Below are 24,473 nucleotides of genomic sequence, written 5' to 3'. Positions count from 1 at the left end.
TTCTATTTGGGTTTGCTTTTACCTGGATCCAGGCAGGTAATTTTACTGTAGCAAAAAATTACTAGTTGGCAGAGAAAGATGTGTGACCTTTATCTGAGAGGTTTTTTTTACTTCGACTTCCTTAGAGAGTTAAACAAGGTAGCATAAGAACTTACACTTGGACATCAAGGAGGCATAATATTTAACTTAAAAAAAAAAGAAAGAAAGAAATAGCAAATGCCAAAGTGAAAAAAATAAAAATAAATAAATATAAAGACCTGAGATTAGACTTTTTAAGGTTCAGAGGCACTTCAGCCTACTATCCTCATGCAAAAAGAGGAAAAAAGATCAAATGTGAAGGATCTTTCCATACTAAATGAAATTGGAAACTGGAGGATGCTGCTTGTCATTTTTGTTTGATTTTTCATCTGTCACACAAGTTAAGCAAAAATAATGTCATAACAATTTTAAAAGAGAAAATGGTGAAGAGACTTTGATTATTAAATATTTGAGAGAAAAGGATTCCTTAGCCTAAAAGATTTAGAAAGGTGAATCTGAGTTTTAAGATTAAAAATTTTTTCCCTTAAAAGAATCCACATGTGAAAATGTTTGGAGTAGCCCTTTTTTGGCACTAAAAAATTGGAAATTGTGGAGCTACCTATCAATTAGAAATGGCTGAACATATTGTGATACATGTATGTAATGGAATATTTCTATGCTATAAGAAATGAAGAACAGGCAGATTTCAGAAAAATCATATGCACTGATGCTTAGTGAGGTGAGCAGAAGTAGAACATTTTACACAGTAACAACAGTGTTTGATAATCAACTTTGATAGATTTTGTTTTACACAGCAGGATAAAAAATCTCAAACAATTTCAAGGGATTCATGATGGAAGATGCTGTCCATATTCAGAGAGGGAACTATATAGAGTCTGAGTGCAGATCAAAGCATACTATTTTCACCTCTTTAATTTTTTTTTTTTCTGAATCTTTTACAACATGACTAATGTGGAAATCTGTTTTAATATGATTGTGTGTGTGTGTGTATATATATATATATATATATATATATATATATATATATATAACCTACATTAGATTGCTTCCTCTCTTAGGGAGAGAGTGGAGAAATAGGGAGGGAAAGGAACAGAGAAAACTCAAAATCTTATAATAAAAATAAAATACCATTTGGATAATAAAAATAAAATACCATTTGGGGGAGGTCCATAGATTTCTATAATTCCCATTTATCTTAGTTTGTTCCCACCCAAGTGAAAATATTTTGATTGTACTTGGCAGCTTAGATAGTAAACTGCTTTAAAAATAATTTTTGTTTATCTTCATATTAGTCCTAATTAGTCATAAAGAAACATATTTACAGACAAGTTCTCTCTATATAGTGAATTTAATCGTTTTGATAAACCTATAATTTAGTAAAGAGTCCTTAATTTATAGGACAAAGACATGGCAATAAGATATGCATTTAGATTAAGTTTCTTATCTAAATGCACTTATTTGTACTCTGGAATTAAGTGTTTATTAATTCTACCTTTTCCTCCCTCCCCCTCTTTTCTTTTTAAAGGACTGTATTAAAACAAGCCAAACAGAAATGTTTGCTTTTGTTACCTGGTTTTGAGGTTGAAGCCATAGAAGAATCTGATAGCCTCTATTCAGAGGGAGTAAGTACTGTTTTTTGTTAATTCTCTAATTACTAATTTTATTAAAAAATTACCTTGGCTAATGCCTCCCTTTCTCCTACCTCCCCAAAAACTTAGCCTGAACCTGATTAGAATGAATTGGGATATGTTAAAACAAAGTAAATAAAAATACACTTCAACATAGATACTATTTGTGGCTTTCCAAGAGATACAGAAATCGTTACTATTTGAACTTGTCACCACTGTTGTACAAGGGCTCTTCATTTTAATTCTATATTGTTGCAAAAGTAGAGAAGAATAGTGTTATAAGTGAATTAACACAGATTTAAATAAACAGCAGTTATCTTCCAGAAGAGTCTAGTGAACTTAAGTTTAGAATTAACTATTTTAAGATTTGCTCAAAATATTACAAAGTTCTGTTTCTTTTAAAGAGTTGTTACCTAGGCTCTTTGTAGTGGTGGTGGTGGCAGGTGGGGTTCTATGTACTTTTATGAATTTAAAAATATTGCCATGTAATAACTAAAACTTACTGTAACAAGGGAATTTAGGCATTAGTGGAATGAATATATAGTGTCTCTTTTTTGTTTCAAGCTTTATCTTTGGATAGCTTTTTGTGGTATTTATGAAATGGTTCCAACCAACACAATATTTGACCTTTACTAAGATAATGATTTACACATTTCTAATGGATCTGATATTGATATCATATTGTTGTAGCATTTTATTCATTAAAGGTGGGATGGGTCTTTTGTGCCTATTTTTGGAATTATAAAGAAAGGGTTTTTCACGGGGGGAGAAATCTTTACTTGAGTGAAAAGAAAAAATATTTAAAATAATTGACTTCTTTTGTAATACTGTATTTTTTAATGTGTTTTTAAAACACTCTGAGAAGTCTATAAGATTTACTGAATTCTTTAATGCTTCTATAACACAAAAACTTAAAAAACCACTACTCTAAGGTGATTTAATAGTAAATCAGATTGACTTGTTTGAATTTGTCACTGTGGGTGTAGTTCAGCTACATCACTGGTTTAAACTTATTGTATTGAAATGATTTAAAACTATAATATAGAATACTGTAAATAGCATTATTTAATAAAATATTTTATAATTTATTGAAATTTGAATCTTTTTAAAATAACAGACAGAAAATTCACAATTAGTTGCAAAAATAAGTGGTCTAGAAATACAGTCTCGTGAAAAACAAGATATGTTATCATTACGTACAAAGAATCTGAAAGGAAAAGATCTAAAATCACCATCTAAGGTAAGGTTCTTTACAGTGAATTTAATAGCCCCTTTTATGAGTGTCCAGATTTTTTTTGTTAAGTGGTATAGTTGTATAGACTTAAAAGCAACAGTTACAGTGTCAGGTTAGAGGTGAATCAAAGAAAACTACAGAAATTAAAACACAAAATGTGTGGGAGGGAAGTAATAAGTGGCAGACTTCTTTCTTGTTAATTACAGGGAGATTGTTCTCCAGGTAATATTAAAGATGTTTAAGTTATTGTTCAGTCATGTCTGATTCATTGTGCTTCCTTTGGGAGTTTCTTGGCAACGGTACTGCAGTGGTTTGCTGCCATTTGCTTTTCCAATTCATTATATAGATGTAGAAACTGAGGTAGAGTTAAGGGACCTGCCCAGGGTCACATACCTAATAAGTGAACCCATGTCTTTCTGACTCTGCTCTACATTTAACTGGTCCTAAGTCATTTCATCAACTATTTTCATTATTTGTACTGCACACTATGATAGAAAATAATTGAACTGACATTTTCTCATTATATATTTTGAGAATCAAATTTTAGTCATAATAATCAATATACTTTTTTTGTTTGCCTTTTTATTTTCCCCTCGCTAGGCAATTGGGATTAAGTGATTTGCCCAGGGTCACATAGCTAGTGTTAAGTGGCTGAGACTGAATTTGAACTCAGACCCTCCTGACTCCAGGACTGGTGCTCTATCCACTGTGCCATCTAGCTGTCCCCTTTGAATATACTTTTTAAAAAATAGTAATTGAAAAAAAAAGTTAAAAGTTGAGGCAAGTAAATTAGCAGACCCCATATATGATGCTTACATTTACAAATATGTCTGCCTTAGAAAAGCTATTCTTTGTAAGAGACTCGCTTCTTTTTACATAACTTCCTTTGAGATTTTATAGACTAAAGAATACTTTGTCTAGGTTAAAACAGCTTTATTTTTGAAAAAAAAAAAAAAAAGGCAAAATAGAGGATTAAAAGAGAAAAATAAAAATAAAATAATCTAAGAATAAAGTTATAACTTGAGCCTTCCCCTAAGGCTCCAGGCCTAATCTAATTATAAGAAGGACTTGTATTGTTTCTTGAACTGTATTTTGTTTACAGTGATGATATCCCCGAATTCCCCGAATTTTTGTCCCAGTACTATCTTTTTTTTTTTTTTTTTCTTAGCAGTTTTCTAGTTGTTGCCAAAATTCTTGACTAATAAAACATGTTACTCTTTTTGGGCAGTTAGGTTGCTTTTTTGGTGGTCTTATGAAATATCTTTAGCCTTCTAATATAGCTAAACCTAGATTTCAAACACTATCTTATTATGTAGTCTAAAATAAACATCCTTCATCAAAAGAGCAAAATACTTAAATGTTGAAAATATTTAATTTCAAAATTTGTATTTTTAATAGAAAAACATTTTGATAAGATCTTGAAATACAAGTTTTTTAAAACCTGAAAATTAAATATACTTTTTTTTTTTTTTTTTTTTAAATAGATGAAGCTAGAATTTTTGTCTCCTAAATTTAAAAAAGATGCCATTTTGGAAGATTGTTCATCTGTTGATTTTGTGTTCATACCTCCCAAGGAAAATGAAACAAAGGAAAGAATTCTAACTGAACATCAGAAAGAAGTACTTAGAACAAAGAGGTCTGTAAGCCTAATTAACATTATTGGTGACATAAAGTGAATTTTCTTTTGATTTTTATATATAGTAATTTTGAAATTTTTTTGTTGTTAAAAACCTTTCTATACTACAACTAACCAAGGGCTATTCCATAATTGACATTATGGCATATAATGTAACAGATTGCTGGTTAATTTGCCTGTAGAAGGAAGAGAATTTATTTATACTTTTATTTTGACATTTCTTTGGAAAGTTTAGTATAATATTAATTGAACATTCTTCATCTAATTACAAAATGATTTGCTTTACAGAAGTGATATTCCCACTTTGTATAATAATCTGGATGTATCACAAGATAGTTTTTCGTGCCATACTCAAGAAGAAACTATGTAAGTAATCAGAACTAGCATAAGCTTTTCATAAAATCTTTTCTGATTTCTCAAATAATCAAAAAATATCCAACAAATAATTTTTTTTATTTAAAAAAATTTTATTATAGCTTTTTATTTACAAACATTTATGGGTAATTTTCCAACAAATTTATAACTTGAATATCTATTTACTATAGGGAAAATCCAAGTTTAACTGAAGAATCAAAGGAAGAATCAAATATTATCATGAAGGTATAACTATTTGGGAAATTTCAGAACTTGTTCTCTATTAATATTTATATCTTAGTATTCCCTTTATTCAGGAGAGACAGAATAGTATAATCTTTGTTTATAGGACTCATAACCATTATCCTTAATGTTCATTAGATCTAAATCTACCAACCAATTAGTGGAATTTTTCCGTTATTCGACTCATAACCATTATCCTTAATGTTCATTAGATCTAAATCTACCAACCAATTAGTGGAATTTTTCCGTTATTCATAGAATAGAAATAAAATAGAACATATAATAGCATATTGTTGTTATGTGTTAGTAATGGTAGCATACCTTATAGTTATAGAACACTTATGTCCATGCCACTTATGCAAATTTTTTAAACTATTTTAAAAATAAGGAACTTTAGGTAGATATGTCTTACCAAAATTTGAATTAATAAGTGATTACTTTTACAACACTTGTAATTTTAAATGGTGGAATTTTTTTTTTGGTATCAATTAAAGTTTTGAGAAAGACTGTAATTTTCATAGTAAGATAATTTGAATTTTTTTTTCTGTACAGGAAGAAGAGAATGTCGATGAAAAGAATAACACTGAAGATAACATAGTAGATAGTAGTATTGAGAAGCATCCTGAAAAACCCTCTATCCCAAAACATAAGATGCAAAGTTGCCATGAAAAGAACAATTTATTATTAAATATAAAAAAGCATATTGAAAAAAATGCTTCTAAAATTGCATCAAAGGAGCCTTCAGGAGAAAACACAAGCATCAGTGAAAGTTTCTTAAATACCAGTAGTAGCTCAGTTTCTAGTGGACCTATAAGTCGAAGACAGTCCTTTATTACTTTGGAAAAATTTGATACATCAGAAAGTAGACCCTTTAGTCCTTCTATCTTGAATACTGTATCAGGAGCTGTTTCAGTGTCAGAGAATCAAGAAAATGTGGATATAGCAAGTACCTCAGTGAAAATTAAAACCAAAGAAATAAATATTTCAAAACCTGATGGAGAAAAAGTCTCTATGAGTGGAACCAAAAAAACAATTCGAAGATCAAATAAAACAGAACATATAGGAAGTAAAAGACCCAAGCTATTAATTTCAGAACAAGAAAAAAATGCCCAAGAATCTGGTGGTTCTATAATGCCTGTAGAAAATAAGTTGGCTGATTCACTGGATCATAAGGAGGATACTGAGGACATTCCTTCTCAAGCTAAAGTATTGGAATGTGAAGAAGTAAAGTTTAAGCATCCAGTAGAAAGTCTTGAAATGGTAGAAAATACTACAGAAGGAAATGATTTAGGAAATAATTTAGAATCTAAAGAAAATACACCTCCAGAAGTAATACCCACAACAGACCAAATATCTAATGATGATGGCCATATACAGGTGTCGTCTAATCAAAAAACACTTAGAAGATCTTCACGACGACGCTCAGAGATAGAATGTACTCCAGATAAACAAGATAAAGAAAACAGTCAAGAAAAAAAAGAAAGGCGAAAGGAAGAGGAAAAGTCTGTTCAGAAGAAGCTATCACAAGTAAAAGATGATACATCACAAAAACAGAAACCAATTTCTGAAAAAAATATGAGTGAACAAGAAAATTTAAATAAGAAAACAAACAATTTACTTGAAAAGACTTCAGAACAAACAAACACTGAAGTTAACAAATTAAAACCTGAATTTGAGAGTATTAAGTCAAATGTTGATGATTTTCAGGATTGTAGTTCCGATAAGTCTTCACAAAAACCATTAAGAGGACGAACAAGGTATCAGACAAGAAGAGCATCCCAAGGTTTACTTTCTAGTATTGAAAATTCTGAATCTGATAGTTCAGAGACTAAAGAAGAAATTTCTAATAAAAAAAGATCTGGAAAGTGGAAAAATAAGGGTAGTAATCTTGAAAATGATAACACTAAAGGAAAAATAGCAACTAAGGATTGTTTAGGCTCTGAAACTAAAAATGAAGGGAAAAATGAAGGTGAAACAAGTTCTGAATTGGATGTGGAGATAAGATTGCCATCTCAAACTTCTGATATGAACAATGAACAGAACTCTACAATTATTAATGATTCTATAGTATCTATAGACACATCAGAAATTTCTAGTGATACAGAGAACACAAATGAGGAGAAAAGCAAAACTAGCACATTTGCAGAAGATTCTGTTACAAACTCCAGTGTGCCAGAGTTAATCTTAAGGACTAGAAATATAAATAAAAAACTTCATAAACAAGATTCCATGGACAATAGTGCTATTTCTCCAGGAGGAGATGTATCAGATATATCTGATACATCTTTGCTTTCTGAAAAAGCCTCACAGTCAATTGAATGTCTTCACAAAAGAAGTAGGAGGGTAAGAAGATCAAAGAGCTGTGATTGTTGTGGGGAAAAGTCAAAACTACAGGAAAAATTCTTTACTTCATTAAAAAATATGGATAATTGTGATATAAAAATGAATGAACCACAAAAGCTAGATTTGCAAGTCACTGAGTGTCCTTTGGAAACCTCTTGTTTGGCTACAACCTTAGAAGTAAAACCTTTAAAGGAATCTTGTACTGCTATTGTACCATTACTTCACAGTAAAGAGATTGAGGCTTTGAATTATTCGATGACTATCCCAGAAAATGAATTGAAAGAAAATTCTAATTTTGAGGATCATCCTCCCCTGGAAAGAGAAAACTGTGAAAGCAAAACTTGCGTCATTATTAATGATGAAACAGACATTGTGCAAGAACTTTCTGGTCAGGCCAATGAAATCATCGATTCTGGTCTACCAATCGATAATTCTCAAGATAATTTTGAACAGAAATCTATTCTAGAAATGAGCAAAGCACAACCAGTAATTTCATTAAAAGAAGAAATAAGTCATCACTTAGAAATAAAAAATGCTGATGTCGGAAATAATATACTTGAAATAAAAGCAAAATCAGATCCTGAAGCAGACATAAAGCATGAAACTGTTACTATGACTGAGACAGACAAGTTTGAGTCAAGTGCTGATGTGGATGTTCCTGAGATGAGGATGGAGGTTGACATAACTGAGGAAAGTGTCATGGTAAACAGGGAAGCAACTGAGCCAGAAGCTAGAGCTGATAATGCCCAAGCCAAAACATTTACTGATACCAAGGCTGAGATTGATAATGCCCAGGCTATACCACTTGATGCAATTGCTGAAATTGGTGTATTAGAGTCCCTTGAGAAAATGAATACTGCAGAAGCAAAAGCAGAGTCTGGAACACCAGAAGAGGTAAAAACAGACATTGTTGATACTGAAGAACCTAAGTTAAATCAAAATTATGTTGAGGCAGAAGATGAAATTTTCGAGAAAATTCAGGATACTTCCGAGAAAGTAGAGGAACCATCAAAAATACTTGTAAATGTTTCTGAGCTTATTACAGAAGAAAGTAATGTGTCTCCTCAGAAGTTAAGGGGAATAGACATTCAGTCTGTAAATGATAGTCCAAGTGGAGTGCAGACACGCTGTATGTGGTCTCCTTTGGCTTCTCCCTCTACCAGCATTTTGAAGAGAGGAATAAAAAGACAACAAGATGATGAGGCTCCATCACCTCTTAATAAGGTAAGCAGTAAAAACTGACTTTAATTGGCTATATATGTATGGGCATATATATAAATTTGTATAATATGTATCTGTACTTTTTTCTAATGTCCTTGTAGGATTTTTACCCATAAGGAACTTCACTTACCTAGCTCAACTTCACCCTATACTGTTCCAGATTGTAATGAGAAAGTGAAGATCAATGGACTAATAGTAATTACTCCTTTAAAAAAAGTACCTTTTTAATTCAGCAAGACAAGCAGAATCTCTTTACAATTCATTCCTATGTTTTTGTTAGGTAAAATGCTGAATGCCAAAAAATGCCTTTTCCGTCTTTTTATTTTTATTTTTTTATTATTAATTTTATAATTATAACTTTTTTTTTTTTGACAGTACATATGCATAGGTAAATTTTTTTTTACAACATTATCCCTTGTACTCCCTTCTGTTCCGAAGTTTTCTCCTCCTTACCTCTACCTCCCCTCCCCCCCCCCATGGCAGGCATTCCCATACATATTATCTTATAGTATATCCTAGGTACAATATATATGTGCAGAACCGAATTTCGTTGTTGTTGTTGCAAAGAAAGAATTTTATTAGGAAGGTAAAAATAATCTGGGAAGGAAAAAAAAGAAAATGCTCACAGTTTACACTCATTTCCCAGTGTTCCTTTTCTGGGTGTGGCTGATTCTGTCCATCATTGATCAATTGAAATTGGATTAGCTCTTCCCTATGTTGAAGATATCCACTTTCATCAGAATACATCCTCATACAGTATCATTGTTGAAGTGTATAATGATCTCCTAGTTCAGCATCAGTTGATGTAAGTCTCTCCAAGCCTTTCTGTATTCCTCCTGCTGGTCATTTCTTACAGAACAGTAATATTCCATTACATTCATATACCATAATTTACCCAACCATTCTCCAATTGATGGACATCCATTCATTTTCCAGTTTCTAGCCACTACAAAAAGGCCTGCCACAAACATTTTGGCACATACAGGTCCCTTTCCCTTCTTTAGTATTTATTTCCTTAGGATATAAGCCCAGTAGTAGCACTGCTGAGTCAAAGGGTATGCACATTTTGATAACTTTTTGATGCCTCTCCCTTCTTAATTTTCTCTTTGGATAAAAAACCCAATAGTGAGACTGCTGGATCAAAGGATCGAAATCACAGTTTGATAGTCCTTTGAGCATAGTTACGAATTGCTCTCCAGAATGGTTGGATCATTTCACAACGCCACCAACAATGCATTAGTATCTCAGTTTTCCCACATCCCCTCCAAAATTTATCATTATCATTTCCTATCATCTTAGCTTAGCTGAGAGTGTAGTGGTACCTCAGAGTTGTTTTCATTTATATTTCTAATTATAAGTGATTTAGAGCATTTTTTTCATGTGATTAAGAAATGGCTTTAATTTCATCTGAAAATTATCTTTTGACTATCAATTGATGAATGAAGAAAAAGTGTATTACTTTTATAAGTGTCCTACTTATCTGTGGTTCCTTCTGCACCTATGTCCTCTTCTATGTAATTTTTAAAAAGTGCTTTATTGGCCTTTTTAGACATTACTTATTGCTTGTTTCAATTTTCTGATTTTTTAATGTAAAATTTTTTCCATAATCAAGAACTTCCCTGGTTTCAGTTCTGTTGATTTTTGTATAAAAATTACAATTTTATTTTCTTAGAATTGTCTTATTTTTTATCTCCATTATTTTCCTTGCTTTCTTTAGAATTCTACCTCTAACCATAAATCTGAAAAGTTTTCTTAAATTTTGAGCCATACTTGTATGATTCTATTGGGTTCTGCTGCTGATTGTTCATCTTCAATTTATTGAGGATTGTGTTGCAAACTAGTGGACCAACCTGTGCTCTGGGTCCAGTGTTTCTAGAAAATATGGCAATTCAAAAAGACAAGTTTAGGAGAGCCCTTAACATATTAGACTCCATGTAACAGTCAGGTTTGTAGCACTTTAAATATTTTTATTGTGTGGTATAGTTATCTGTTTGGATATTTTTATTACCCTGTTTCCCTTGACAAAACTTCAATGGCAGAAATTATGCCATACCTAAATTTACACTATTTCAAGTCACATCATGTCACTTCAAAACTTGATACCTATTTTACAAAGCTAATTATATGATCCAACCATCTGGCCTCTACTTTTTAACATGGTGTTTACTTTTGCCTAGAAGTTATACTCCTTTCTCACTTCTCTTAAAATCTCATTTTTCAAAGTTTATCTCTAGTGTTACATTGCACATAGATGCTTTCTTGACTTTTTTCTCATCTCCACAAGCTATTAATGCCCTTCTCCCTTTTTGCTACATATTTAAATATATGCCTGTTTTTCCCAAAAGGGAAAGCATCTGGTATATGGTAGTTATTTATTAAAATGCTTGATTGACTGATAGGTATCAATTAGAAAAATGCTCTTTGCACTTTTGACACTTTATAACTATTGGACTTTTTTTTTAAACCTTGGACAAGTGTCGACCTCTCCGGACCTCCATTTCTTCATCTATAAAATGAAAGGGTTGAATTTTTCTTCCAAATTCCCTGAACCCAAATTATTCAGATAGTAACACTACTAGAAGACTGAAATAAGAGATTAACTTACTACTAATACAGGAAGTAAGTTAGGTGTCCCTCTGACCAACTACTTTTCTAATTCATTTATTGTAAAGCACTCTGATATCTGAATGTGTAGATAATGCTTGAAAGGTTAACATGTGGGAACTGGGTCTTTTTGCCTTGAGTCTTGTAAAACTAATCAAAACTACCTATTTATTATTAAACTAAGAAACACAGACAAAATTGATATAAAAATAAATAACAGAAATGGAAGACAAAATTCAAAAAAGCAATCAAAAATAAGAACCACTGTTACCTCTGTCTATGCAAATACACAAACTTACAGAGTAAGGTGAAAAATAAAAGATAATACAAAGGACAAATTTGGTGACTTCTTGAGAGAAGAAATAGGACACAAATGAGCAGTTGGGAAGAATTTGCAGAAGAAGAAACCAAAAAGCCAACAGGAAAAACTATGGTGAAAATTTTAGCATAAGTAGTATTGTCCAAATGTACTAGAGGCATATGGTTAGAAAGTAGAAATAGCATGACTGGATGTTAAGCACATTTCAGAGTTTGTAATCTTATTAGAAAAAAATTTAATATTTGAGATTTTGTTAAAAGTGTCCTTTGTGCTTACAATCTTTCTCTGAGACTAAGAATAGTATAGATAATCAGCTATAAGGGGAATGGAGGACCCTGAAAGTAGAGATTTGTAGATGCTACTATAAAATAAGAAACTTTTAAATTTCAGTTGGTAGGTAAGCATCACAGTTTTTTTTTTTTTGTTGTTGTTGTTGTTGTTGTCGTCATTTTTTTTTTTTTTTAATGTACAGATACATTTCATTACTCACTAGTATTTTTGTACTTTATTCAAATAAAAACTTGAGCAAGTAAAGCCCCTTGCATGGAATTTCATACTTAATGATGAACAGCTGTCATCTTTAAAAGAAAGAATGAAATATGTTATAGTAGGAAGTTCTTTATGTGGTTTGACCTCTATCGTTTCTGATTTTATCACCACCAAATTGTTTTGATATCAGAGGTCTATGGAAATAGCCAGTCATGGACCTAATAGCTTCAATGTGAAATAATGTTTGGATTCAGTATGCTTCTCAATGTAGCATGAATATTACACTATTTCTTAACCATTTGATATTCATCAGTACTAGTCATGGAAGTAACTGCTAGCTTGTAAATTGCCATTTAGGTACTGATGAAATAAACTAGTCATTGACCATGGGAGAAAAAGTTGGGGGAGGGGGTTAAGTTAATATTATAAGGTTAATTAGAATGGATTTCATTAGATAACTATTTATTTTAGGTTCGACGAGTTTCATTTGCAGATCCAATTTACCAGGAAGGATTGGCAGATGATATTGATAGGAGAAGCCCAGTTGTTAGGTCACATTCTTCTCATTCTTCAAATAATTCTTCAACAGCTAAAAGTCTTAAAAGTTCTCCTACTGCACAATCCAAGGTAAACCACTAGTATCTAAAAATATATCTAAGTATTCTTTCTTTGGGCGTAATTTAATTGTACCTATGTGAGCTATCTTTTGACTTACAATGTTTTTTGTGTTTTTAAAATATGGTAAGATTAAAAAAAGATACTGAACTGTTCTAAATGGATTAAATGACATCTAATTTTTCATAAGGGCACTGAACATTTTGTAAAAATACCTATTTTAAACTTTACAAATTGAATGTTATAGTTATTTAGGGTTCTGAGTGAGTTTTTTCTCCTTTTTTTCTATCTAGCATAATACCACTCCAACCAAAGGATTTCTGTCCCCAGGATCACGTAGCCCTAAATTTAAGAGCTCAAAGAAGTGTTTAGTAAGGCTTCTTTAGTTTTCATGTAACTTTATATGTTCCTTTTCAGTGATGTAATCCTTATTTAACAATTTATCTGATTGTTCAGATTGCTGAAATGACCAAAGAATCCCCTCAGTGTTCTAATGAAAGTATTTACCCAGCCTTGGTGAATTGTGGAGCACCGGTTGACATTATTTTACCTCAGATTACTTCAAACATGTGGTGAGTGGTATAATCAAAATCACCAATAGTAAAGTTAACATAGATTCAAAATTAAAAGCAGACAACATGGACTCATAGGTCAGTGTAAATCATTAGAAAAACAAAAACCTAATTCTTTCTGTATATACTAATATTTGAAAATTATGTTCATTTTGTTGATTGTTTTAATTGGGTCCACCTCTTAATGATCCCATTTGTGGTTTTTTTTTTTTTTTTTTTTTTTTTTTTTTGAAAAAGATAATGAAGTAGTTTGTCTCTCTTCTTTCTGTAGCTTATATTTACAAATTAGGAAACTGAGGCAAACGGGTTTAAAGTAATTTGCCCAGGGTCAGATAGCTAGGAGGTATATGAGGCCACATTTGAATTCAGGAAGATGGCTTTTAGCTTTATTCTTACAAAGGAAAAATCAGGTTTCTGTATTGTGCTAAGGATGCTTTTTTTTTTTTTTTTGGTGATTCCAGGATGTGATTGGTGAGAGAGGAAAAGTATTGTCCTCACCATTTTTATTTTTGCAAAGGAAGATTGGGATATAGGGAAAGAATCTGACTCATTCTGGTGTTGATTTCATTTAAAACAAATCCCCTCCCCCCCAAAAAATTGTTGAGCTACTCATTTCATAAATATTAAATCCTCTTGAGCATACCAAAAATAGTGAACAGTTTAACATTCACTCAGGACCTTTTATTTGTTAGGAAGTCTTGCATCTTTTGTAAAAAATTTGAAATATTTGACAATAGTGAAGTTGAAAAGTAATTCTGCGTTGATTCTTTGCTGAACTCATGTCTGTGGCATTTCATCTGTGTTCAGAGAAAATAGACACCAAATTCACAAGATCCAGAGTTTCAAGGAGAAGTTATGGCACACTTATGTATCCTAGGATAACTTGTTAAGTTAGGTTTTATGAATCCTAGAGTTAGCATTTTATTATTCTTTGTAGTACTGTTTTCCCCACCTCACCCCACCCCAAAAATGCCTGAATGAGACAAAAGTATTGTTTTGATAGCTGCAAGGGACAGTGAATAGTGATTTAGAAAAAAAAAAAAAAATTACATTGACACAGTTTGCCACTTGAATAGGAAAAATTGTTTTCATATCAGTGGATTAAAATATGTAATAATGTTGTGAAGAAAAACTGGTTTGGAGTTAGAAGTGAACTAAAATGGGGAAAGCTTTTTGGATAATGTTGAGATGAAAAATAAAAATGTAATGAAAAATTGCATTTTATAAGTTGACTTTCTCTTACTTTCTATTGTTCAGGCAAGAGGCCTGGGGCAGCTCATTAGAGCAAAGAATATTAAGACAATTGGTGATCTGAGCACTCTGACAGCAACTGAAATAAAAACTCTCCCTATCCGTTCTCCAAAAGTTTCCAATGTTAAGAAGGCTCTCAGAGTATATCATGAGCAGCAGGTAAAAATAAGTTTAAAAAAAAACAAAAAAAACCTATACTGATCATTATATAATAATGCTTAAGAAAGCTCATTGTAAGAGAATTCAAGTTTTTATGTAAGACTTAAATTCAGAAAATACATTTGTAATAATTTTTTTTCTTTTTTCTTTGCCTTTTTTAGAATGCTTCAATAATTTCTTTTGGGGAGGGGGAGAGGCAACATTTTTTGCTTATTTTTCTTACCAGTGGGGGTGGTGGAGAATCCTTATAGCAAGTAAGCATAGTCAAGCAAAATCCATCCATTGTGGAGGGGGTGGGTTTTTTTTTTTTTTTTTTTTTTTTTTAATTCTGGATCTTGATAAGCTATTGGAAATAACTATCTGGATATATGTCTCATTGGTGCTCTGGTCATATTAGTCATGATGCTTTCTTTTTAAAAAATTTTTAAAGCTTTTTATTTTCAAAACATATGCACAGATAATTTGACATTGAATCTTGCATAGCCTTATGTTTCATATTTTCTCCTCTTCCCCCCACTCCCTCCTCTAGATGGCAAAGTCATGACTCTTTCAAAGCTTTTTTTTTTCCCCCAAAGCTTTTCTTTTAAGATATTTAATCAGTTTTCCCCCTCCTCGTCTAAATACTACCCAGTCCAAGGTACATGCAAGATCACATTGTCAAGCAAAACAAATTGCCAAATTGGCCATGTCTATAAATGTGTATCTTTAACACATCTCTCTTTTTGGAGGTAAATAATAATCCTTCATTTGGTTTTTTGGGGTTTGGGTAGTTTTTCTTCTGTTTGGCCATCGCATTGAGAGTTTTGTGTGGTCATTCAGGATTGTTGGTCATTAATAATAATGCTTCATAGACCATGCCTTATATGTATATACCTGCTCCCTTTATATACCTTTGAACCTGTGCTTTACTTTTGTTATAAAAAAAAAAAACTAAGCTAAGAAAATTAAGTTGAAAAATACCTTTCATGTTTTATTTCAATTTCTTATTTTTAAAAGTTATATTTGATTTTTAAAAAATTTTTCTTGTGTACATATGTATGTCTTATCAAGATGAAATCTCGAGGACTAGAAGAAATTACTCTTATTGAGGTTTCAGAGAAATCATTAAATGGAATGGAAAGTAAACCCATTTCTCCTGATGAAGAAACATTTGCTTCAGGTATATTTCTCATTTATGTACCATTGTAATTTAAAGCTTGACTTTTTTTTTTTTTTTAATTGTCACCTCTGCATCTCCAACCAATACTAGAGATTAAGGTTGTCAAAGGCAGTACTCTTGTGTCTTCATTCTTGATGGGGAGGGTAAAGCATAAAATAGAGCAAAACTGAAGTAATGATAACAGTATTTTTTTTAATTATTAATTTTATAATTATAATTTTTTTGGACAGTACATATGCATTTGAGTAATTTTTTTTTTTTTTTTTTTTACATCATTATCCCTTGTATTCATTTTTCCAAATTTTCCCCTCCTTCCCCTAGATGACAGGCAATCCCATACATATTAAATGTGTTACAGTATAACCTAGATACAATATATATGTAAATCCAATTTTCTTGTTGCACGGTAAGAATTGGATTCTGAAGGTATAAGTAACCTGGGTAGGAGGACAGTAGTATAAACATGAAGTAATGATAACAATATTTTCAAATGGCACTGATTTGTGTGCCTTTTTGCTTTGGTTTCCCATTTTTTGTCTACTTCACTTGATTGTTCTGTGGATAACATTTGGCAAGGTGATTTGTAAAATAACCATTTTATTAGGCAAATGTAAATCATGATTGGAGTTATCGAAAAATTGTGAACTTGTTTGGTACTCCTTTGATTAGTTTGTTGCTGTCCTAAATTTTATATAATTAAAATTGTATTTGTAAATTTTTGAATCTTTTGGTTTAGAAGTGCTTACTATTAATAAAGCTAGTTCTTAAGATTTTAAGGTTCATTAAATACTCAGTAAATGGATGTGATTCTTTGCTTAATTGGGATGCCAAATGAATTATTCTGTTTTGTTTTCTCATAGATTTAATTGAACCAGTCTCAGATGGTCAGCAGACCAAAAATCTTGTGGCCCAAATCAGTGCTCTTGCTCTTCAGCTAAATTCAGAAGATCTGCATAATTATTCAGGAAGTCAACTTTTTGAAATGCAAGAAAAACTGGGTAGCATGACTAACTGCATAATGAAAAATCTACAGTCTCGGTGGAGGTCACCACCCCATGAAAGTTCTACTTAGGAATTCCTTATTTTATCATAAAAGTTCTTTAATATCACAGTTTTTGTTAACTGAGGATGGCCACTCTAAAACATTCCATGAACAAAATTTTAGAATTTAGAGACTGAATATTTGCAGGGTAGATCTTTTTAACCATGAGAAATATATCATGATGTACATTCAATTTTTAAAATTTTGTGGGATTGCTTTTTTTTTCCATGTGAAGTATTTGTTCATTTGCTGCTATGCATCATCTTTCAAGTATTTCAAGCACGATTTTTACTAAAACATGAAGAAAAGACTAAAATCAAATGTTTCTAAATGGAAAACATTTTTATTTCTTCAATACTTTATGTAAAGTGACATTTTAAGTAAGTGGAATTGAAAATGTTTTATTTGAAAGCCAAATTCTTTGCAGAGGTATTACTGGTTTTTATACTCTATTTCCTGCTTGAATTTATTGTTCCTGAGAGCAAAGAAGTCTTTTTTGATGAGGCATCTCAAACGAGATGGAACAGAATCAAGGTGGTTTGTTGGGGTTTTTCTGGGTTTTTTTTTTTTTTTTTGGGGGGGGGGGGTTTTGTTTGTTTTGTTTTGTTTTGTTTTTTCCTTTTTTTTTTTCTCCAGTGAAGTTAACATGCTTTTACATAATGTTATGGACAAGTCTCATGAAAGATGAAATGCAAAAACAATAATAATAACCATAACTATCATTTTTCCATCGTTACGTTTAACAGATTTCCTGTAACATTTTTTGGGCTCTTTTCATTTGTTCAGCAAATGAAAATGCAGCAGTATTTTCCCATGGGAATTTGTTTCTGTGGGACATATACAATACAGTTTAGTGCATAACCATTTGTATATTATGTATAGATTGTAGATGTTGGTTTTTAATTTATAAACTTCCACTGATTAATTGCATGGATTGCCCTTCTCATAAAGATCTTTTGGGTAAGAGTTTTTGGTTTTATATTGTAGAAATCCACTTTGTATATATTATGTTACTGTATTATCAGTATGGAGCGTCTTCATGAGATCACTTTATTTGTACATAAAGTACCCTACAAAGTCCTACAACAGTGAGTGCTGTAATTGGTCATTGAAATATTAGCTGAAAAGATGAGTACATGTTATCCGAAAGATACCAGATCATAAAATTAGTGAAATGTTAAATGATTTCCGTTTTCAGTTCCATTTATATTTTATACATATGTAAAATGATTCAATCAAAGGAAGATCAGTTGAAAATTTGCCAGTTTTATTTTTGCTTTCTGAAAGTACATTCTTGTCTAGACAGTTTTAGCTCAATTTGACTAGAGAAAAACCCAGGGGTTTGATTCTTTTGGGGGCCCCACACTTGACAAAGTTTTCCTTTTATGGCTTAAGAGATTTTGAACAAAATTAAATTGTGGCAAATAATATCATCATTAGTAATGCCTGGTGTCCCATTCCATACTGTACATTTAATTTCACTTGCATGATTTTTTAAACATTTGAATTCGACTTTTTTTTTTTTAAAATTCCCTCCAAATAACCTTGTCTTCAGTATAAAAAGCCTTCTTAAATAGGTTGTGATTAATTAGTTAATTGCATACAACACAGTACTAATGATACCAATATCATCAGTTAAATTTTTCTCTGGACCTATTAGGTTCTATTAGCCACAGGGTGAGAAATGTCATCTTTCTTAAAAGTATGTGCTAAGGGATACAGAATGTGAACAGATCAGTAGGACTTATCCCAACCATTTAGAGAAAGATATCTCTAGTCCACTATCTAAATGAGAATGGGTTCATGGCTTTTCAGACAGTCTATTTTTTTTTTTTTTTTTTTTAACATAATCAGATTCACAGAAAACCAAACCAAAACAGCATTAGAATACATGAACAGACACTCAACCTATATAAAGTTACAGATAATTTTTCACACTTTTCAATCACTTTTATCCACATGCTTTCTGTTTTACTTCTAGATACAGGTAAACTTCACTTTAGATTCTGGTAAAAGGCTGAACAAAACCAGCAAAAAAAAGACTGAAATATGAATCCTTTATAGATATATTCGTTCAATGTCAAAGACCTTTTGATTGAACTAGGCTTAGTAAGGATGATTTCAAAAGTTAATGACCTTGTGGAGGGAGGGAGGATTAATTAGAACCTGTCTTTTTTCAAAAAGAGGCATAGTGTAAGTTATGTAATCATCCCCCCCTTCACCATATTTTTCATTCTAAATCTGATTTATTCTTTGTTTTGTTAGAGTGGGTTGAAGTTTACTTCTATTTGCACCATTGTAAAGCAATTGTCAATGAGGTTTTCCTGTAGTTTTTGGACTTTTTAAAATTATAAATCTTATCATTTATCAATAATGTTTGGTTTCCTGGGAGCTAATAATCTGATCCTAGTCACAAATAGTAGAGCAAAAATTGGTTTCATTTGTAGGGAAGAAACATTGAGTAACAGTGTTGGAAAAGGGGAAGGGGGAAAGGCTTTAAATCTGAATAAAAACATCTTAAGTTTGAGTCTTTGGCAATGGATTGTTTTCCATGTAGAGATTAACAAATTTAAGTGTTCTACTTAGGCATTAAAAATAAATATTTAGTCTTCCCTATTTTTATGAATTATCAGATGGGCAGGTATGTGGAGGAGGATCGAGAATCTAGTTAAAGTGCCAAGTGATTTAGGATTAGAAAAATACAAATGGAAATTGAAATAAGAAAGATAAAATACAAGTTAATTAGAGGTATTAAATTCTCTTGTTCTCCACGTCCTCTCTAATTTGGTCAATTTTCCAAATCATTTAGAAAAGGAGCTCAGTTTTCCCTTGAACCTTGAGAATTAATTTTGGTTATGATATTATTTGATCATGTATCTCAGGAAACCATAAACTCATCTTTTAAGAAATGTTGGTAGTTTGTTGGTTATGATTGTTTTTGGCTTACTAAGGTTTCCATAACCTTTTGGGGAGGAGGGGCATAGGGTCTCTAACCTGCTGAAATTATTTTGCACTTTGTAGAGTAGATAAATTATGATTCATTCTTTTCATACTGAGCATCAGACTCATTTGATTATCAGAATTTTAGAATGAGCCTGAAAAAATCTGGAGAGAGTCGAAATGTCCTAGAGTAGAACTTTTAAGTAATAACACTTTTTGTTTTTTGATCTATAAAAATCTTTTAAGCTGTGAAGTATTTAATTTATTAGTTAAACCTGCTCTTAGGACTTAGATGCATTAGGAGTTTGCTTCCCAAAGCTTCTGGGGTAAAAATCCCTCTCAACTGATTTAAAATTTTCTTCAGAGAGTTTTTAAATTTAAGGAAAAAAATTCCTTAGGAAAAGCAGCAGTTGTACACAGAGCATGCTTTGTTGAAACCTTTTTTCTTATTTGTGCCTCTGATGCTTAATAACTGTGATCCCAAGGCAAGCAGTTTAACTTTTGCATTATTCTAAGCAAGATTTTTAAAGATGTACCTGACAACTTTAGGAGGAGATTCTTTATTAGAATTCCATATACTTTTAAAATCACAGATAGATCTAGTATAAAAATAAAATAAAATCTAGCTGTAAGAAAGCAAATGTTAAGTTTACAGATATGCCAGATAATCCTGGGTAAAGTAAATTTACTATAATGGCTTTTAATTTCCCACTAAGTGCTAATCTGAATAAGGGACATTATTTTCAATTGTTAATCCTAAAGAGAAAATTTTGTATTTTGATTAGGTTTTGGAGACATTTATACCATCCTCTCTTTGATTTAAGGAAAGCAAGGTAGAAATAATTTTTAATTGTGCCATTCACATAGCAATAAATATGCTTTCAAAAGGTAATCTCTTATCTTTTCTAAGCCAAATCTAAAACAAATATTTCTTAATCACTTTCATCTGAATAATATTTTTTAAATCCTTTCTGGATCTAATGTTCTTGATTATATGCTGTTTATAAACTGTTAAGCTAAACACATTTTTTCTGTAAAGATTTATCAAATTAGAGTTAAGGTTTGTGGGACTTTTAATAGCCAATAACAAAATGAAGCAAAAATAGGTAGTTCAATAAGGCATCATGGGTAGGTCTAAAATCAGAAAGATAAATTATGACTTTAAAGTAGAATATAAATTTGTGAGGTTTTTTCTTCATGAGAAATGTCACTACTTCCCCACCAGCAGCTTCCCAACCATTCAATGAAGTATTCAAAGGTATCTAACCTGCTTGTTTCCTAGAAATGCCATCAGGTATTATGTACAAATTGCTAATAGAATGATGACCCTTTAATTAATGGTGATGAGATTTCTGTATTTGCAATTAACTCCACTATTAATCATAGGTTGCCAGAGGGAAAAAAAGTATGTACCCTATTTGCATAAGAGGCCTTTTGTTACCCTTAGATTATGGTTATTATGGTTGTAGGCCATATTGTTTATTGATTTAACAACAGTTGCAAGGGGTTTGTCTTAGACCACAGATCAGGTGCACGGAAGAGAGATAATGGCTGAATAACCCTATCACGAAGTCTGGCATCATTACATCCCCTACATACCTTATTAATAGAAAGTCTATGACTTGATAGGCTAAATTCAGAGTCATCATAGTTTTTTTCAGTACAGAAAAAAATTTTTTTTTAAGGCCATGTTCAGGCTTGATATTTTAGAGTCCAGGGAGAGAGATAATGTGTTAGAGTGTTTTATGTCAAAAATGACTGAAATTGTTTTGGCATTTATCGATTCACTTCACTTGTCTGAAGATTTGATGTTACATGTTTTATTCCAGAAGGATCCAACATAATACAATGTTAATGGAATAAATGTAACTTTGGAAACTGTATGGTATATTTAGAAAAGTATTTATTAGGTTCATAAAAGCTATTGACTTGGGATGGTTCTTGTGATGAATTTTTCAGGCTTAGTTGGAAAGAGATAAGCAGCTTGTATATCTATTTATGGCTTGCCAAGTCATAAGGACTTTTTTCCTAAATTTGTCAGGTAGAAAGTATAAATCTCATTCCTGTGTGATTAAGTGGATAAATATAATCTGTAAATTTGCCTAAAGAAAGCTGCCATGTGTGGAGAACTGGCTTTTGGGGGATCAGAACAGTAATGGCTTTGACAGTTGTATTTGGATTATTTGCATCTTGTTAGTGGCCTTAGTAGCACTAGTTGTGCTATCGACATCTCATATTTTTGTTAAAACTCTGCATCTCACTGTCCTTTTTAATTACATATACCCATTTTTCTAGTGACATACTTAAGCAATCTATTGTTTTAAACTTTTTTGTTTTGTTTTGTTTTTTTGTTTTTTTGCTCCTAGGATGTGTTTGCCATGCATCAACTTGAAGTATTTAATTTCTCATCATCTTGTTTCTCTCCTATAATGCATGAGCTTCAAATCATATAAGTAGGTTGGGTGTAAGGATTTCAAGGGACTATTGATTCCATAGTAATTCCATCTGTTTTATAACATGTTCTACCTCTGTTGGTGGATATACTTTTCCACCAATATGCACTTAGCAGAACAATGACTGGCAAAGCCTAGTCACAAAGATTTAAAACAATTCAGGGGCTATCCCTATAGTATTTTTGTGCCTATCACTTGAACTCATTTTTCTAAGATAGTTTAATTTTACATTAACAAGAAACATATGTATATATATATATATATATATTTGATAAATGCAACAGATAAGTCTTAAATGTCCTGAATTACAAATAAGGTTGTGGAAATATATTGTCAACTGCACAGAAAAGAAACTGTTGTAGGCATTCTACAGATAAACCTTTGTGGACTTGGGAATGCATTATGCTTTTGCAGTAGCAAGTTTACTTTCCTCATATTTTCTTAGACTAACGTTGAATTCTTTTTGAGTTCATGATGCAAAAGTGGCTTAAGCTTAACTAAATGAGGAAGAGAAAGCCCACAGAAGAAGTCATCATTGAAACAACTTTTTTCAAGGAATATTAAGGATTGACTGTAGCTAACAGTTTCTGACTTAAATGTGATATTAAATGGGAAAGTACTGCTAAAATATTTTTTATTAATTGCACTTTTTCTCTGAAATAAAATATAATGTAAATAATTTGAAACTTTTGTGCATGTGTGTATGAATGGTTTGAGTTTTGCGGGTTTGGGAGATCTGGGTTGGGTTTTTTTTTTTGGTTTTGTTTTTGGTATATCCAAATGTCAAAAAGTAAAATGCAGTCTGGCAGTAGTTAGACTTAGATCAACACTTTTCGCCATATGCCAAAATGAACTCCATATAGATATCCAAAGGGTAATATTTACTTTTAATAAATTGTGATGATGAGGAAAATTCTCCTAAATAATAATAGGTGTCCATTCATAAGACAAAATTATTGTTATAATTTTAGAAATTTTCTACATAAACATTTAGAATTAAAAGTAAAACCATTTTAAGAACCTAGCAAAATTTTCTATATCTAATATTTTGGATATTTTAGACATTGTTATAAATAAGAGCTATACATGTCAACCACATGAAAAAATAAGCTCCAAGGTACTAATCAAATTCAGATTAAAACATTCACCAACTGGACAACATGGGGTGTAGTGTAGCCACACAGTGCATTATTAAAATTGTAAATTGGTTCAACCATTTTGGAAACTACTGCAGGTCAGTTAAATTATATGTTTCCTTTGACTCAATGAGACTTCTGTCAGGCAAGGGATCTATCTATGTATAAAACCAGAACTATTTTGGTAGCTATGGATTAAAAATTCATCATGTGGGGAATAACTGAACAAATGTGAGAATAATATAATTTTAACAGGTTCTGGGAATAGTCCCTAAAGCAAACCAAGCCACTTTTCAAGAGGGAGGATTTGGTTTATCATGAAAAGAAGGGAAATTTCCCTAAGGTAGTTGAGGATTCCTATGGGATGGGAATACTGACTAGGTTGAGCTACATACAGCCTTGGTTGTGAGGAAGTTGTAGGGATTATCCCGATTTGACCATACCTCATGATAGCAGTACCAGCTAATAAAAAATGGAATGTGATTTGGGGGAAGTTTCAGTTGCTTCTGTTTTTCGATATTTTCCCCAAAAGTCAGATGGTTTTCTTGTTTCTTATTCTGCATTTATCTTCTCTTATTGATGAGATAGGGATGGGTTTGAGCAATGTTATAGGCAGAAGATGAGAAGATTAGAGTAACCTTTTGCTAATCTGTTTTCCCAACTGTCTTCCCAGAAGTCCATACAATTAAAAAAAAAATGTTCTTGTAAAGAGCTGAATTAAATAATTACATGTTTAGTTGAAAGGGGATTTTTTCAAGTGATTTATAATTTTCATGTTGATGTCAGTGTAATGAATGATTTTTATCAATTATCTGGATTTGTTTAAATAAAAGGGGCTCCCTTTTTCCCCAGAAGACCCTAGCCCGAGAGCTGTAACTTTAGCTGATTTATTGCATTGATGTACTAGCAGCATTAAGCAGTCATCTCTCCTAAACAACTTCTGGATTTCTGTGCTTGTAACCACTAAATGAACCAAACTTTACCACTACTGAACAATCATAAGGCTCAACAATTCCTACTATTTGATAATCACAAG

General features: G+C 31.6%; 1 protein-coding gene across 4 annotated transcripts in view; it reads left to right on the top strand.

Moving 5' to 3' along the window:
- RIF1 (replication timing regulatory factor 1) overlaps positions 1 to 17,991 on the top strand; it is a 47,068-nt gene extending 29,077 nt beyond the window's left edge. For 3 of the 4 annotated variants that reach the window (XM_074303462.1, XM_074303464.1, XM_074303460.1), the window contains 12 exons: positions 1,565 to 1,661; positions 2,785 to 2,907; positions 4,386 to 4,537; positions 4,826 to 4,903; positions 5,083 to 5,137; positions 5,687 to 8,701; positions 12,582 to 12,737; positions 13,019 to 13,096; positions 13,182 to 13,298; positions 14,555 to 14,707; positions 15,758 to 15,866; positions 16,727 to 17,991. In XM_074303462.1, coding sequence (XP_074159563.1) covers positions 1,565 to 1,661; positions 2,785 to 2,907; positions 4,386 to 4,537; positions 4,826 to 4,903; positions 5,083 to 5,137; positions 5,687 to 8,701; positions 12,582 to 12,737; positions 13,019 to 13,096; positions 13,182 to 13,298; positions 14,555 to 14,707; positions 15,758 to 15,866; positions 16,727 to 16,938 — 4,345 coding nt within the window. In that variant the 3' untranslated portion in view covers positions 16,939 to 17,991. The remainder of the gene's footprint in view (positions 1 to 1,564; positions 1,662 to 2,784; positions 2,908 to 4,385; positions 4,538 to 4,825; positions 4,904 to 5,082; positions 5,138 to 5,686; positions 8,702 to 12,581; positions 12,738 to 13,018; positions 13,097 to 13,181; positions 13,299 to 14,554; positions 14,708 to 15,757; positions 15,867 to 16,726) is intronic. The other variant, XM_074303461.1, reaches the window with a different exon arrangement.
- The last annotated feature ends 6,482 nt before the right edge of the window (positions 17,992 to 24,473 follow it).

The sequence above is a fragment of the Sminthopsis crassicaudata genome, chromosome 3, assembly GCF_048593235.1.
Source record: "Sminthopsis crassicaudata isolate SCR6 chromosome 3, ASM4859323v1, whole genome shotgun sequence".
NCBI lineage: Eukaryota > Metazoa > Chordata > Mammalia > Dasyuromorphia > Dasyuridae > Sminthopsis > Sminthopsis crassicaudata.
This window is presented reverse-complemented; position numbering and strand designations above follow the sequence as displayed.